Raw genomic sequence first — 17,425 nt, forward strand, 5'->3', positions numbered from 1 at the left:
ACGTTACTTCGCTGTACCATTCATTGGATGCATTGACGTTTACTTCCCCTTCGGATGTAGAAAAAAATGTTCTTTTTAAATGGCTGAATTACAACAAGTTTGCAGAACACTTATAACTATTAGGGTAAAAAATAATTTTAGGGCATTCATGCGATCTTGAATGCTCGCTAAAAAAGACAATTTAACCACATTGCGCTTCACGTGAACTGCCATTTGTGAGCGGGACATTTAAGATCTCATGAATGCTCCGAAATGAATTTAAAGCCTTAAAACAAAGTCGAATTACAAAGTCGAGAAATGAGTTCAAGTTGACGTTGTTTCAACTTTGAAATTTCCTCGCTGTTCTCAGCATGCGCAGAGTGGTATCGGTTAAATTTTCTTTTTAAAAAAAAAGACAGAAGGGTGATCATCATTTCATTATTGAACAATAATTTTAAGCGTCATTTTTAAAGTTCAATACAAACTTAGTAGATTACATTAAAATTGCAGCACATTCGTTAAGTAAATAACCACGCCTCTTCAAATATTTAAAATTAAAAGATTGATGCCCACTTGACCAGATATTCATTTCTTGTTTATTATAGTCAATGCAAGGAAGTTAATTCGTTTTATATGGACATACATGTGTTTATAACAATTAGGTTCCGTTCAAAATTTTATTAACGTCGTTGTAAGGAAGATTTCTCCCTTGAGATGAATACACATGTCATCACAGTATGTTTCCGCTTATACAAAGACAAATGTATAACATTTCAAAATCGTATTATCGTCCTTAATTTTGAATTAAAATATTTATGAATAACCTGAAATGGATTTGTGCAAAGTGACAATCGTGTTACTTTTTTCTCTTCGAAATATGTTTTAATACTCCCACCACTGATATGAGAACTTGGTATCATTACTATTCACCGGCATAAGCATCTCATTTCAATCCATTTGATTAAGCAAGAACAACATAAACAAATGGCTTAGTTATCATTGTTTAGGCAATCTAGATAATAATGTACTCATACATGTACATGAATACAACACAAGTTCTTATTATGTAAGTTAAAGTGACAATTAAGAAGATACAAATATGTACATGTAGTGTTTAATACCATTCAAAAATACAATAACTTGTAAACCTATGGTCTGTTCTGTTTTAACCGCTTTTGCTTGAAACATGGTAACTTTCTACAATCGGGACAATACAATTTACCCTTTGGGGCATTTTCAATGCTTACACGTCTACAGTGAAACCACTCGATCTCACAGGCTTCATTGTCACATCCGATCATTTTTCCATGTTCCACTTGACAACAATAACAATACACTTCTACCGTGCTGTCTTGTTTGTTTGAACACTTTTTCAAAGGCTGAATGTTTTGACTAGAAGTGGTATTTTCGACAGAATGAAGTATTCCGATAGGAAGTGAATTTGCTGTTTGCAATCTAGTGTAAAACAAGTTCTTAAAGAACTGTCGCATACATAATATATTTTGCACTGGTACAAATCTTGTCCAATAATTCAATGTCGAACATGTTTGCTTCAACATGCAGGTCGTTTGCTGTCCACACAACAAAGTAACCGAATTCATGTTCTGAAACACCAAGTTGTGTTTGAACTTGATAAGCTCGCCGTCTTTTCTCTGTAAGAAATCAACAGTGTTCTCATTTATATCTTCAAAGCGAGCATTGAATGGGCACCTCAACACATGCCGGTCCGCAGTAATCACAAATAAATATTCTATCAGGTGAGGCGACAATGAATGAAACATCCTGGCTAATAACAAATCCACTGTTCTGTAGCCGGCTGTTTTCATGCAATGGCCCAATCTCCTCCATGAACTTTTGAAGTGCATCTTTCTCATGGTCACAGCCCCATTTCGTTGCATTCGTCTGAACATATTTTTCGCTTGGGTAGCAGATTTCTTTAATCGAATTCTGCGGTGGTGAAGTTTTATTTATTGAGTTGACTGCTTTTGACTGCCTGACCTCTTGTTTCTTCTTCCTCATTATCAGCTTGCTGTTTAAAACAGAGCACACTGAAACCGACACATTTGTCAGTAAGTTCTTTGTAATTCATGTCATCTCATTTTTCGTCCCTCAACTCTGTCGTTATCATTTGGTACTCCTTAAGATCTGGGCCCAATTTCTCGAAACTTCTTAAGCTTAAAAGACTTAAGTAGCTTATTTCAATTAGCCGCAATACAAACTTAAATCGAATTTGGATGAATACAAAAAAGTTTATTGTGATTATGTTCAAGATAATTTCTATCAAACGTATAAAAACTCTTCAAGAAGTTAATATTATGCAAATTATTGAAAAACAAAAATAGTGAGCTTAGCTTAATCCTGTTTTAAGGGACTTAAGAAGTTTCGAGAAATTAGGCCCGGGTTTGGGCACAAACTTATTAGCATACGGCTCTACAATCGAGAGTAGTGCTGGTTCAGATTTGTAAATTTGTTGAGTTTGCCACAGAACAACAGGAAATCCTCATTTGAAGCTCCAGGAACTGTTCGTATTTTTGTAGACACGGCACCTGGTGTGACAGGAGTAGCAGAACTTGCAGCTTCTATCCTGCCGTCCATCTGCTTCTTTGCTGTTTTTGCTGACATCAAGCTCCCTGACTTCCTTGTATTCAATTGATTTACAAGCTGATGGCAACAGACAGTAAGCTTTCTCTTCCGTTACTGTATTAGAGTCTCTGATTTTAACTGCAGCTTCAAAGAAGAACAGAAAAGCTGCTATATGGCTGCAAGCTTTAGCGAGGCTTGTAATACAGTTGCAATGGGCTGCAACTATCTTGTAATCCCTCTTGCCGATAGTCCATGGCCGTAAGGGTTTCTCACGCATCCTCTGCGAATGCAGAACCTGAAGCGATAAAAGATATTTGACGTTAACACCAGTGTCACATTGGCATTAAAAACATTTGTCGTATATTGTTCCATTTGTAGGTAGTCGAAAGCTTCTGACGTTGAGCATGTAAAACTCATTTTTATACATAATAAATTTGTATCCATAATCAGTCTACAGAAACATGATTAAAATAAATAAATAAACAAAAATAGCTACTGCAACCACAGCTTATCAGAGCTGGTTATGGACATATGCAGAATGCTTGAATTAAAACTAATACAATGAGGAATAATATTATGTTTATCAATATTTTAAACACAATCCTACTTTAGCTGTCACAACCAGATAATCCCCTTGTACAATGCCTGCAGTGTCTCTGACCCATCCACAAACAAACAGCTTGTTGTACGCTCCCAGAGACTTGTATGATGTTAAATCAGCCGCACTGTATGTACTTTGAGTGAACAACAGGTAATTCACGATATCTGAATATGTTACTGACGGGAAAATGTCAACATTCTGAGTACAAGCCAATTTCGCCTCATATGGGTCACAGCCACCAATGATCATCAATTTTCCTCAATTGCAAGTCTTTATGATATAACGATTCAGGTTGTTTTGCAACACGTTTTGCCATAATTATTAGCGAAATAAACGCAGTCGAAATCCCTTAATTTGAATTTTAAAAATCAATATCTTATCTTTATCCGTTGTACTGGGCGAGTTCGTGGTTTTTCATTTTTGAAAAAAAAATCCGAACCTGCGATCGACCTAGATCGTCTGCAGAATCTCCACGCGCTGGGCACGTGATTTCCGTCTTCTACATCAAACTGTGTAAGACACTCGCTAAATTGGTACGACATGCCAATTAGAGCATATACCCACTAATTAATAATATGTATAAAATATTTTAATATTTTTAGGGTCTCTTAAGTCACTGTACATCCAATAAACCCATGTCAATTATCGATTTAATTGGAAATTAAAGTCATAAAAGAAGATGCACTCTGATCAAAGATAAAGACAGTCAAAGCCATTGAATGCCAATTAAAAATTCTGCAAACTGTGAAAACACCAATAAGATGCGTATATTCGAGTAAACAATCAATGTAATCGACTAAATATTTCATTAAGGAAAAAGATTGAGTACCGACACTCAACACACACATCTTTTAACCTGGAGATTTTCATATACAGCACACGTTTAAGCACTTGTTTCGGATCGAAGTCTAGTGGTAACACACTTAACAATTAATCCAAGGGCCGCAGGTTCGATTCCCTGTCGCATCACTAAAATACTAATCGTCTTTCGGGAGGGACGTTAGATAGGGGTTCCGTGTGACAGTGCTTTACACTGATGCACGTTAAAGAACCAAGGTAGCTCTAACCAGGTTTATATTCTGTCTGTGCACTATGCCCCAAAAACCTAAAATGACTAACAATCTTAACGGAGTACTCGCCGAATGGGCAAGGCCGGAGTGCGAGTATAAATAAGCTAACACACACCGCATTTGTTTCTGTCATTTGGTTAATAAAAACACAATGAATTGATTTTGTTGATTATTTGTTAAAAGCAGATATAATATATTAGCAAAACAATAGAGGTAAGATATACAGTGGGTTCGGTATTTACGCTGTATACTGCGACCTCTGTGAAGTATATACTGGCAGTTGAAAAAAGTGAATAAAGGGTCTATGTTTTTTGAATTCGTGATCACCCAACCCACCAAAACCACGATCATTAATGTCCCACGAACATTAATGATTTCACACCCGCAGTCTTATTGGAACTCCCTGGCCATTTTCCATCAAAAACCACATCGGATGTATGATTGTACATCAGAAGAAGTAGTTCGTAAATTGAATAATAATACTCTTGATGAGATGTACTGTTTTAACGTGTAATTAGTATTGCTATGTTCAAATGATTCAATGTAAAGTGTAAATTGCATAAGTGATAAAGATTGCTCAGAGTTAGGTTTTTTAAGGTTAAACTGCTTAATTAAAATTACTTTGCGATTTACTTGCTATTAAATGTAAAGAATTCTTACATTATAAACCGTTCATATACGTCTGTGATTGTTTAGTCTGTAAAATGTCGATGAAATTCCGATTGTCCGCAGTCTTTTTTTCGCACAATAAATCTGGCCATGGAACTGTTTGATAAACGTCCCTGCATCTATAGTCTATAGTGGTAGGTTGAAGATGATGATTATTGTTTTGGTTATTGTTTGCCCAACACCCCCCCCCCCTCTCTCTCTGTCTCTCACACAAAGTACAGTGAATTATTTGGGCTTTATTGAGGAAATACACATTAGGCCTAACAATTGTTGCTTTCAGTAAGGGAGGTACGTATATTTTATTCGGAAAGTGCTGTATGCAGCCTGTCCCAAAACAAGGTCATGTGTTCTCTCTCCTCCGGAAGTTGGATGTGCGTATGATTCCTTATGACGTCAATCACTTCCAGCGGCAGGTTGTCATGCATGATTTCTTCCATCTTCACGATACACAGGACATCTCTTCCAGTCTTAATCGCTTCCATCCTGGCCATGTTCAACTCGTATCTGCACCAGTGGCTTTCTATGAACCCTCTTGAAAGAAGTACCAGAGTCATTCTAGAGTTGTTTATGGCGTAGACGATATTTTCAGTCACCATGCCACCGAGAAAGAAATCTCGCTCGTGGATGCATAATTTCAAAGAAGACCGTGATTCCTCCAACTCATGCAATAGATCAACAATGACAAAATTTCTTTCTTGATCACTGTATGAAACAAATACGTCATATCTAAACCTATCCTCATCAGTGTCTACCGGCATGTACCCCTTCAAACGAAACTTAGAGGAATAATACAAATATCGCAAGTCCCAACGATACCGATATATGATGCCGCCAGTCAAAATGCTCAGAAACGCTGTCAAAAGAATTGATGCCACAACTAAAATGAGGGTGTAGCTTGCACATTCTTTTTCCAGATCGTGCACGAGGCTATTCCCAGTAAGATTTTTAGTTGTTTCGTCTATGTATGTACATATGTAGGTCTCACCATCCACAAGGTTCACATTTCTTCGCTGAATCCATCTTACAAACTCAATGTCAGTACAATTGCATTTGAAATTATTATTCGCCAAGTTTATTAGCAGCGATTTACTTTGTATGATTTTGTCGATCTGTTTCATTTGAAGTTCAGAGATATATCTCAAATTGTTGTTATTCATGAGTAAAATTATCAGGCTTGTCATCATCCGCAAATCAACTAGAAACGTCTTCATTTGGTTATTGTTCAGTTTCAAGATTTCCAAACCTGTCAAACCTTTAAATATATCAGATGGAAGGTAACGTATTCTGTTGAATGAAAGGTCAAGCTCCTTAAGCAGACTCAAGTTCTGAAATGTTATTCCAGCTTTGTCACGTGTCAATGAATAATCTAGCAAGTTTCCCGACAAAAACAACCGTGTTAAATTAGGAAAAAAATGAAACGCATCAGAAGATATATCCTCGCAATCGTTGTTCGACAAATCAAGTAGCTGTACATGTTCCATACCCATCAGCGGACCATCAATTATTTGGAATTTGTTTTTCCGCATGTAAAATTCTCTTAGACTGTTGGGCTCACATATGCACAATCTGACAACGTGAATATCCATGTCTAGTTGACTTATGTCTAATACTTCAATCTGCTGCGGTAACGGTACGATAACAGGAAAGGCATCCTCCGAACAATTGGGGCAAAAGTCGCTTGTTTTATTCGCCCTTTTTTCACGCTTCTGCAACTTATTTTGGACGAAGAAAGCCCGGCTGAAGATTAATGGTTTCAATCCGTATTTATTATTTTGAGATGAAATGTTGACGAATTTTACATTCCATAAATATTTTCCAGAGAATATCTCTCTCAAATACTTCCCCAAAAGCATTAAATTTTGATTAACATCAAGATATTGAATTGTATTTGGGAGATACTGAACCGCATCTTCATCCAATGATGTCCATCTGTTCGAGCTCAGTATAAGTTTTCGTAAGCTTGTAACGTTTTGAAAGTATCTAAGTTCTTTTTTGGTTATTTTATTGATTGCAGTCACTATTCATACCATGGATTTGATGAATAACTAATTCCTCAATGTCTTTATTTTGAAGTCCGGACATTTTTCCTGGCAATGCCGTAAATCCCAAGTTTACATTGAACGAAAGGTCTAGGGTTGCTTTATTGTCAAAATCTACAAGGCAATCTATGTCAGCTTTTAAAATATTGCAGCTGTTCAGGCGCAGCAAGCGAACATTCGTTAGGTTGGCAAGCACATTTCTATTGAGTGTTGGCAAGTTGCATCTGTTTGTTCCTCTGAAAAGGGGATCTGGCTCGACTGGGTCATGGTTATGGTACATGATGTCTAAATATGTAAGGCTGTCCAGATGTATGGGAAACCCTTGTGTATTTATTAAATCCACTGAAAGATTAGTGAGATGTTGCATTTGTTCAATCTATGCCCTGGAAATACTTCACCGTATTCAATGTCTTCCAAGCATTGCTTTATTTAGAAGGATTTTAAACGTAACAACGGTATTAATGCTTTCCTTAACATTTCCTTGTATGGAACTTTGTTACATGTAAGGTAAAGAGAAGTCAGAGCATTCCCGAAGTCAGAAAATGTATTCGGTTCAATGTCGTATATTTCGTTGAAAGTTAAGTTTAATATTTCAAGCTTCATAAGACCTTTAAACATTGCTTCAAGGTACGGGGTTTGTTATATGAAAACTGTAGTTCCGTCGTGTTTTCTGGTAGATCTGGTGGTATTGCCTGAAGCTCAAGATGTGAACAATCGACAACGAGATTGAAGCTCCTGTAGAAGCATTGGCATTGTTCATGGCATAAGTGTTTGTTTGGTTCAATATCAGCAGCCGTTGCCAACACATCAAACCCTTCCCCAACAACACGTACATGAACTTTTATATATAAAAATAGGAAAATAGGCCACATCTCCATATTTGTCATAATGATCGATCAATCCAACATCTTCAATAATATTGTAGTTAAAGTTAAATATACTCTCTATAACGAACTTGATAAATATTGGAAATTTACACGACGCATGCATGCGCTGATTCTATGTAATGGACAAAGTTAAGATAATTATGATGTTTGATTGCGTGAAACAAGGACGATAATAAACCTTTGAGAACCTGGATTTGTTTGAACGGAAAAATAATGTTTTCATCAAATGTTTGTCCATTAGGTTTGAATAAACTTTCCTGCGCACAATTTACGGCTTATTCATTTTGAAAATATTTAATTTCTTTTTTTATTTTCCATTACCATTTATAACAAATGCATAGGCTTTTTAATGCCTATACTTCTGAATGTAATGTTACTGATACAGGAATATATCCTATATGCACATTTATGCTTCAAAACGATGTATTAAATATTGGTTAAGGTTACTCAACTTGCCCAAAGACGGATATACAAGATTGTGCTTTGAGATGCTTATATATCATGACAATATAGGGTATAAAAAACTGGGTTACTGATGTTAAGCGTAACTTATACAGCAATGGGTTTGGAAATGTTTGGGAATCGCAAAGTGTTGCAAACCCAAGGTAATTTTTAATTCAATATGATCAAGGTGTAGAGACAATTATTGAAACTATAAATACTGTTTTGAAACTGAAAAAATTATTACTGCTATAGATATGTTTTTTATATATTTACAGAAGTGTCCTACATAGTCTTGACCCAACCAGCTTTACTAAAAGTTTACACGGACACAGATGAAAGAAAGACGTCAAAGTTTCATGAACATTTGATATCATTTTGTTTTAAATAACCGTTCAAAATCTTAATTCATACGTTATATGTGTACGTTGCAACTGAGCCTACAGATCTGTTCTTGGTTAATCTTGCACGGCAATTGGCTTTGACTAATAAGAGTCCCCATACCGTCAGTTATAACAAGAGCTGTTACTGTAAGTGATTAATACTTCAACGCCAGACAGATAAATGGAATATGCCTACATTCGGAAAGACTTAAAGAGTCAACAGAGTATAGGCATATATGCAAGACCCTTTGTTTGCATTACAAAGTTTCAGACTGAACACAACCACCTATACTCTATAACCATATATACAGCAATCCATAAATATGAACTTCTAACTGCAACCTTGACCTTCAAGACAAGGAAATGGGTCACGCATGCGTCACGTTGTCCTTATATATCAAACGTCTTTGCCCACCATGAACAATAAAGTTACATCATGGACACAACAACCAATACTCTATATGCAGCATTCCATGATAATTTACTTCTATGTTAAGAGTTGGGCCGCAATGTAAGGTCGTAGGTATTGCATGTGACATGTTTTGTTCACCTCCCAGTGCATAACAGTTTTAGCCCGGACCAGACAGCATAATATTTTCTATGCGCGTATGTTCAGTACTCCATAATTGTTAACCCTTAAGTGTGACCCAGACGTTCAGTGTAGGGACTTTGATCTGATATAAACAAGACCCATAGTCATAGGATGTGGCTAGAAATGCATTAATATTACTCTAGATCGTAAAAGCAACGTTTCAAACAAGTGCATCCCTGTTTTTTATTGCTGCTTTTAAATAGGCCTTCAATAACATGTTAATTATTTCTTTATATGCCCCCCCCCCCCCTCCAAGAGCTTTAGTTATGCCCCCCCCCCTTGACGAAGTGGGATTTATCGCATTGCACATGCACATAGTTCAGTGCGTTGGTGCGTTGGTAGACCAAACCTGGACTGTTTGATAACAAGATAACGTTTTGGCCTAAGTTTCTATACTAAGCTTGAAGTCAGGAGGTCAATGGTGATGGTTGTAGTTTAACCGAATACAAAATATTCTTCAATTGATTCCTAGGGTATGATTTGGGTTACAGTTCCAAAACTCGGTGGGGAGGCATGAGCTAGGTCTTTCGGTCAAAAACTCAACAAACCTTATAACACCTTGAAGGACACGCTTTAGATTTGTGAGATGTGGCATTTGCTTTATATCATTCGCTAGAAACATTTCACCGTCTCCAATGTCTTCCAAGCATTGCTGTTTGTACAAGGATTTTAAATGTACCAACGGTGTTATAATAAATCGACTCCCGGATCATAATATTACGATCCATCTAGACGAAGTAAATGATATTAGGAAGATTTTTTCTATGGGGTCGAAATTCTTCGTAAAGTTTACATTTTACATCGTGTAAAGACTTTTAGATTCTCCACCGCATTTGCTTGTGTCCAACTACTCCATCCCGCCTACACAGTCCCCCAGTAATCATGCGGAAACCCCGCATCGATCTCCCCCTCAAGATTACCACGTCTGGAGGGTAGTGAAGAACGAAAGAAGGCGAACTAAAGTTTAGTTAAAACCCTGATCTGGTTCTTAACATTGTATATTTGTATAATTTAAGCGACTTTAAATACTTCTTTTCACAATTTCATTTACAATGTTCCTGAAAAACTCTTTCAAATAAGTTCTTTTACTTTGAAGTATTATCAGTCTGTGAAAATGTATTTTAAATTTTGCATGCGGCAGTGAATCATCTATAAATGTGTTTTTCATATTGCAGACGGAAAACATAACAATAATGTCACGCTGGAGTGCATTGGTATGAGTGTGGTTAAAAAAGGGCTGTACTTCGCTGTTCAATTCATTCGATACAGTGACGCGTTCATTCCCTTTGTGAAAGTGAGCGGTTTTAATGGTTTCGAGAAAAATTGGATTACAATAAGTGCAGAAAACTTGTAATGTAAGGTTGAAAAGTCATTTCGGGGGCATAAATGCAATCTTGAATGCCACTCTAAAAGTGACAATTTACCCATGAAGCGCTTCACGAGAACAACCATTTGTGAGCGGGACATTCAAGATCGCATGACTGCCCCAAAATGAACTTTAATCCTTTAAACAACGTTGAACTTCCAACGTTGAGAAAAGGTTTTCATGTTGACGTTGTTTCAACTATGAAATATCGTCGTTGTTCTCACCATCGATTCTCTTTCTTGATAAAAATCAACATTCATTCCTGCTTTAGTGCATCTTCAGTTAGATTTCGTTAGAAATAAACATGTATTTGCCTTTCCCAAAATAGCTTATACTACGGTGAAACAGATGCTTTCGTTGCGCATGCAAAGAGTGGTATTGGCCATTATTTCCATTAAAAAATACAGACGACAAAAGGGTGATTAAGATTTAAATATTTAACAGTAATTTAAAGTGTCTTCATTTAAAGTTGCATGTGAAATTTGTAGAATAATACTTTAAAATTGCAGCACATTCATTAAGTGAACTATTTTGCTTTAGATACTAAGAATTCAAAGGTTTTGGTGCGTTCTCTAAGATATTCATTTTTGTTTATTATTGTCAATGCACAATAAAGTTACTTTATATCGACAAACATGTGATTATAACAAAATATTTCCTTTCAAAATTTCAATAACGTGCTTGAAAGGAAGTTTTTCCCTTGACACTGGCAAACATGCCATTTTAACAATACGTTTCCGTTTAAACGAAGCTAAGCTATGGTGGAATATAGCTGCCGTAAGATAATCTGTTAACGTTCGCGAATTATGTTACATATTAATTTGAATTCGCCAACCATAACTAGAAAACCAGTTGCTGCTTCCAAAAGTGCATTTTTAGATAAGTGGTAACACGAATCTTATCTAGTCAAACAGTTTTTATGTTACTTATTAAGCGGAACTCGCAAACTATAACTTGTTAACCTGTTAGTGTTGTATAGCATGAAAAGGTATCAGGTAGTAGTTTTAGGCTCTTTCAAGCCTGTTTTAGTCCTATGATATTTAACTTACAAAAAACCTATCGCGAATACTAACTACCAGTAGATAGGTAGATAAATATCGGGAAAATTTAGTGGTTAACACGAAACAATTCGCGAACGATAACATGTTACCTAACGGCAGTTACATGCCACCATAGGAATTTACAAACCATAACTAGAAAACCAGTTACTGCTCGAAGCCCAGTGTGTATTTTTAGATAAGTGGTAACACTAATCTTATCTAGTTAACCAGTTATTATGTAACTTATCAGGTGGAATTCGCAAACCATAACTAGATTACCAGTTACTGCTAGAAGCCATAAGAGCATTTATAGATAAGTGGTAACACGAATCTTATGTAGTTAAACAGTTATTATGTTACTTATAAAGTGGAATTCGCAAACCATGTCTAGTTAACCTGTTAGTGTTGTTTAACTCGAAAGGGTAATAGGTGGCAGTTCTCGGCTTTTTAATGCCTGCTTTTAGTCCTATGATACTTATCTTACCAAATAATTATTGCGAATATCAACTTGATAGCTAGATAAGTATTACTAATTATTAATTAAGTGGTTAACACGAAACAATTCGCGAACGATAACATTTTACCTAACGGCAGTTACATGCCACCATAGGAATTCGCAAACCAAAACTAGATAACCAGTTACTGCTTGAAGCCCAGGATGTATCTTTAGATAAGTGGTAACAGTAATCTTATCTAGTTAACCAGTTATTATCTTACTTATTAAGTAGAATTCGCAAACCATAACTAGATTACCAGTTACTGCTAGAAGCCAAAAGAATATTTATAGATAAGTGGTAACACGAATCTTATCTAGTTATACAGTTATTATGTTACTTATTAAGTGGAATTCGCAAACCATGTCTAATTAACCTGTTAGTGATGTATAACTCAAAAGGGGTTATAGGTGGCAGTTCTGGACTTTTTCAGGCCTGCTTTTAAGTCCTATGATATTTATCTTACCAAAACATTATCGCGAATATCAACTAGATAGCTAGATAATTATCGCAAAAATTAAGTGGTTAACATGAAACAATTCGCGAACGCTATTAGGTTATCTTATGTCAGTAATATGCCACCATACAAAGCTTATTACGTTTCAAAATCAAATTAACGTCCTTGATTTTGCATATGAAGGTTCATGAATGACTTATCGTTGCCATTCATTAAAAGATTCCCTCCTGCTTCCGTATCATATTTCATCTTTGATTTACAAATTTGTATTTAATTACATTTTCATTGGAACAGTTGGATATATCGAACATTATACAACATGGAGTTTTGGATAATTTTCCTGTTTGCATCCATAACAATCAATGTAGGTGTTATGGGGTTAGACGTTGCTGTATCGGACACGGCTTCTGAGACTGAGCAAAGCAAAAACGTATGCCATGAACCATGCCAATGCGTCTACAGTAGCTTTAAACTCGTTGTTGATTGTTCACATGCTCAGCTTCAGGCAATACCACCAGGTCTACCAGATCTACGACAGAGCTGCAGTTTTCAGGGCCCTGAAGAGATCCAGGTTCAAAGGTCTTATAAAGCTTGAACTATTAAACTTAAGTTTTAACGAAATATACGACATTGAACCGAATACGTTTTCTGACCTATGAAAATCTCTGACTTCTCTCTACCTTACATGCAACAGGGTTCCATACAAGGAAAGGTTTAGGAAAGCGTTAACACCATTGATACGAATTAAATCCTTGTACATACAGCAATGCTTGGAAGACATTGAAGACAGTGAAATATTTCCATCGAATGAATTGAAGCAAATGCCATATCTCACTAATCTTTCAGTTGATTTAATAAATAAAGACGGGTTTCCATTTCATATGGACAGCCTTAAATATATGGACATCAAGTACCATGAACTTGACCCAGACAAGCCAGATCCTCGTTTCAAAGGAACTAAAAGATGCAACTTGCCAACACTCACTAGGGATGTCCTTGCCAACCTAAGAACGTCCGCTTGCTGCGCCTGAACAGCTGCAATATTTCAAAAGCTGACATTGATTGCCTTGTAGACTTTGACAATATAACTACCCTAGATATTTCGTTCAATGTAAACTTGCAATTTACAGCCTTGCCAGGAATAATGTCCGGACTTCAAAATACTGACTTTGAGGAATTAGTAATTCATCAAATCCATGATAAATTTGGTGACTGCATTAAAATAACCAAAGAAGAACTCAAAAAATGTTACAAGCTTACGAAATCTTATCATGAGTTCTAACAGCTGGTCGTCTTTTGATGAAGATTCGGTTAAGTATTTCCCAAAAGAGTTTCAATATCTTGATGTAAGTCAAATTTAATGCTTTTGGGGAACTATTTTAAAGATATACTTTCTGGAAAATATTTCTTAAATATGACTTTCGTCAACATTTCTTCCCAAAAAATAAAATACGGATTTAACCCATTGTTATTCGTCCAAGATATGTTACAGAATCATGCGATTGATGCGCTCTGGAATTGCGTACCGTTACCGAAGCAAATTGAAATATTAGACATAAGTCAACTTGACATGGACATTCGGGTTCTCAGAGTGTACATTTGTGAGCCTAACAGGCTAAGGGAGTTTTACATGCGGCAAAACAAATTCAGAACAATTGCAGATCCGCTGATAGGTATGGAACATGTGCAGCTACTCGGTTTGTCGAAAAACTTTTGCGAAAATTTGTCTTCTGATCCGTTTTATTTTCTTCCTAATTTGAAACTGTTGTTCAACAGATTGCGTTGCCTTCCATCTGATATATTCAAGGGTTTGACATGTTTGGAAACCTTGAAACTGAACAATAACGAAATGAAGACGTTTCTAGTTAAAGTGCAGATGATGACACGCCTGTTAAATTTAGTCCCGAATAACAACAATTTGAGATATATCCCTTAACTTCAAATGAAACAGATCGACAAAATCACAAAAAGGAAATTGCTGCTGATAAACTTGGCGAATAATAATTTCAAATGCAATTGTACTGACATTGAGTTTGTACGATATATTCAGCAAAAAATGTGAACCTTTTGGATGGTGAGACCTACCTATATACATACATAGACGAAACAACTATAAATCTTACCGGGTAAAGCCTCGTGCATGATCTGAAAAAAGAATGTGCCAGCTACACCCTCCTCATAGTTGTGGCATCAATTCTCGTGTCAGCGTTTCTGAGCATTTTGACTGGCGGCATCATATATCGGTATCGTTGGGACTTGCGATATTTGTATTATTCCACGAAGTTTCGTATGAAGGGGTACATGCCAGTCGACGCTGATCAAAATAGGTTTAGACATGACGTATTTGTTTCATACAATGACCAAGAAAGACATTTTGTCATTGTTGATTTGTTGCATGAGTTAGAGAAATCACGGTCTTTGAAATTATGCATCCACGAGCGAGATTTCTTTCTAGGTGGCATGGTGACTGAAAATATCGTCTACGCCATCAACAACTCTAGAAAGACTGATACTTCTTTCAATGGGGCTCATGGAAAGCCACTGGTGCAGATACGAGTTGAACATGGCCAGGATGAAGGCAATCAAGACTGGAATAAATGTCCTGTGTACCGTTTAGATGGAAGAAATCATGACAACCTGCCGCTGGAAGTGATTGACGCCATTAGGAATCATACCTACATCCAACATCCACGGGAGAGAGAACACATGAACATGTTCTGGGACAGGCTTCATACAGCAACTACTGAGTGAAGTTTATTTACCGTTCTTCCTGAAAAAAACACCTGAAAATCAACTTTTCACCACATGTTCATTAATGATTAAAGCATTTACGCTTACTTTTCGATTCAGTAAATGTGATTACCTGTATACTAGCTAGGATATACATACTATGTGTGTGTCTGTGTGTGAGTGTATGTGTGTGTGCGTGCGGGTGTGTGTGTGTGTGTGTGTGTGTGTGTGTGCGTGCGTGCGTGCGTGCGTGCGTGCGCGCGCGCGTGCGTGTATGTGTGCGTACGTGCGTGTGTGCGTGTGTGTTTATGGAGCTTATAATGATATCAAAATAAGATATTCAACAATAATGTTTTTAGTCTGGTTGTGCTTTGCTTAAATAAAACAATAGCATCTAATTGTGTGTTTTTTAGAAAGAAGAAAATACACATATAGGTAGAGCGCCCCTTGGGTCAGACCTGGTGTTTTCAGAAAAAAGAAATTTGAATTGGTAGTTTTACTTTTTAATATGTGCATTTATTTTTGCCATCTTAAAGACATTTATGGTTCTACGGGATAAACTGAATCATTTTAAGGTACGTATGCGTGTTGGACGGTGTATAACTTATGGTGGAAAATTACTGCCGTAAGATAACCTAATAGCGTTCGTGAATTGTTTCGTGTTAACCACTTAATTTTCGCGATAATTATCTTGCTAACCAGTAAATATTCGCGATACTTTTATGGTAAGTTAAATATCTGTATAACTAGTTTAAAATCATGTAACCACTTATCTATGAATGCACTTTTGGCTTCTAGCAGTAACTGGTTATCTAGTTATGGTTTGCGAATACCACCTGTTACGTAAGAACTGGTTAACTAAATATCATTCGTGTAACCACTTATCTATGAATATATTTATGCTGGTCATCTACTTATCATTTGCGAATTTCACTAAGTAAGTAGCATGAATTGTATCTAGTTTACCAGTAAAAATGTTATTTACTAGTAAGTGGAATTCGCAAACCATAACTAGATAACCTGTTAGCGCCTGAATCAGGTATTTATAGGTAAATGATTACATGAATATACAAACACAATGGGAACTTATGACGAAATTAAAAAATACAAATGGATTTAGAGATATTATATAAAAAGCTAGGGATGCTCAAATAAGGTCGCATAAAATTTCAAGAAGAAGGTGAGAACAATACAAATTATTATTATTTTGTTCCTAGAAAATTTAAGACAAACGAAGTAAAATCTGACAAAATTAAATGTGGATGGTCATTTATTTTCAGAAAATAGGGATAATTATATAGAGTCAAAATCGAATAAACCAGAGAAAATGATATTAAAAATTATAAATACGATACAAATTATGTGATCAGTATAAAACAAAATCATATTTAGCTTTTAGTGGGATAACAAAAATGAAAAAAAAAATAAACGAAGGACCCATACTGCTGCAAAATGTCAAATATATAAAAATGCAAAAGGTTTAAATATGATATATTTAGAATCCTTCATTCATTTAAATAAAAATAAAATGGGTAGAATCTTTAATATCCGAAGAAGCGCACAGGAAATTTATACCAAACTATGGGAGGGAATTCATAGTTTTTTATGAATTTAGAGTGTCCCTATGGCATAGAAACAAACCATTTATCTGCCTTCTTTCGACATTAAATCACTCTTTGGATAAGGCTAAAATAGGTAAAACCTGAATCTTTAAGATTTTTTCTTCATCAGAATATTTGGGGCAATAACTTCATTAAGTTTCACAAGAAAATACACAGTTGTTTTAACTGAATTAATTATGACTTACTTCATGTTAACGACATCTTAAATCAAGGCGGTAAAACCTGCGAGGAAAAAATATTGAACCACTTACGCTTTGGGCCAAATTGGATATCAAAAATAAATATTTTCAAACATACTTTTCAGAAACATTGGTTACGAATAACCACTAGCGAAGTATAAAAAATTCAAGAGTGTCAATAAATAAGAATATTACCGCCAATTCTACTCTGACAAACAAGGATATATATATATATATATATATATATATATATATATATATATATATATATATATATATATATATATATATAT

General features: G+C 35.8%; 1 protein-coding gene across 1 annotated transcript; it reads right to left on the minus strand.

Moving 5' to 3' along the window:
- Positions 1-5,191: 5,191 nt before the first annotated feature.
- Positions 5,192-10,696, minus strand: LOC128234419 (toll-like receptor 4). The gene is made up of 3 exons (XM_052948653.1): positions 10,669-10,696; positions 6,771-6,919; positions 5,192-6,227 (listed from the first exon to the last, which is right to left on the minus strand). The coding sequence occupies exons 1-3, from the start codon at positions 10,694-10,696 to the stop codon at positions 5,202-5,204; spliced, it is 1,203 nt and encodes a 400-aa protein (XP_052804613.1). The 3' UTR covers positions 5,192-5,201.
- Positions 10,697-17,425: the final 6,729 nt, after the last annotated feature.

This window comes from Mya arenaria, chromosome 5, assembly GCF_026914265.1.
Source record: "Mya arenaria isolate MELC-2E11 chromosome 5, ASM2691426v1".
Classification (NCBI taxonomy): domain Eukaryota; kingdom Metazoa; phylum Mollusca; class Bivalvia; order Myida; family Myidae; genus Mya; species Mya arenaria.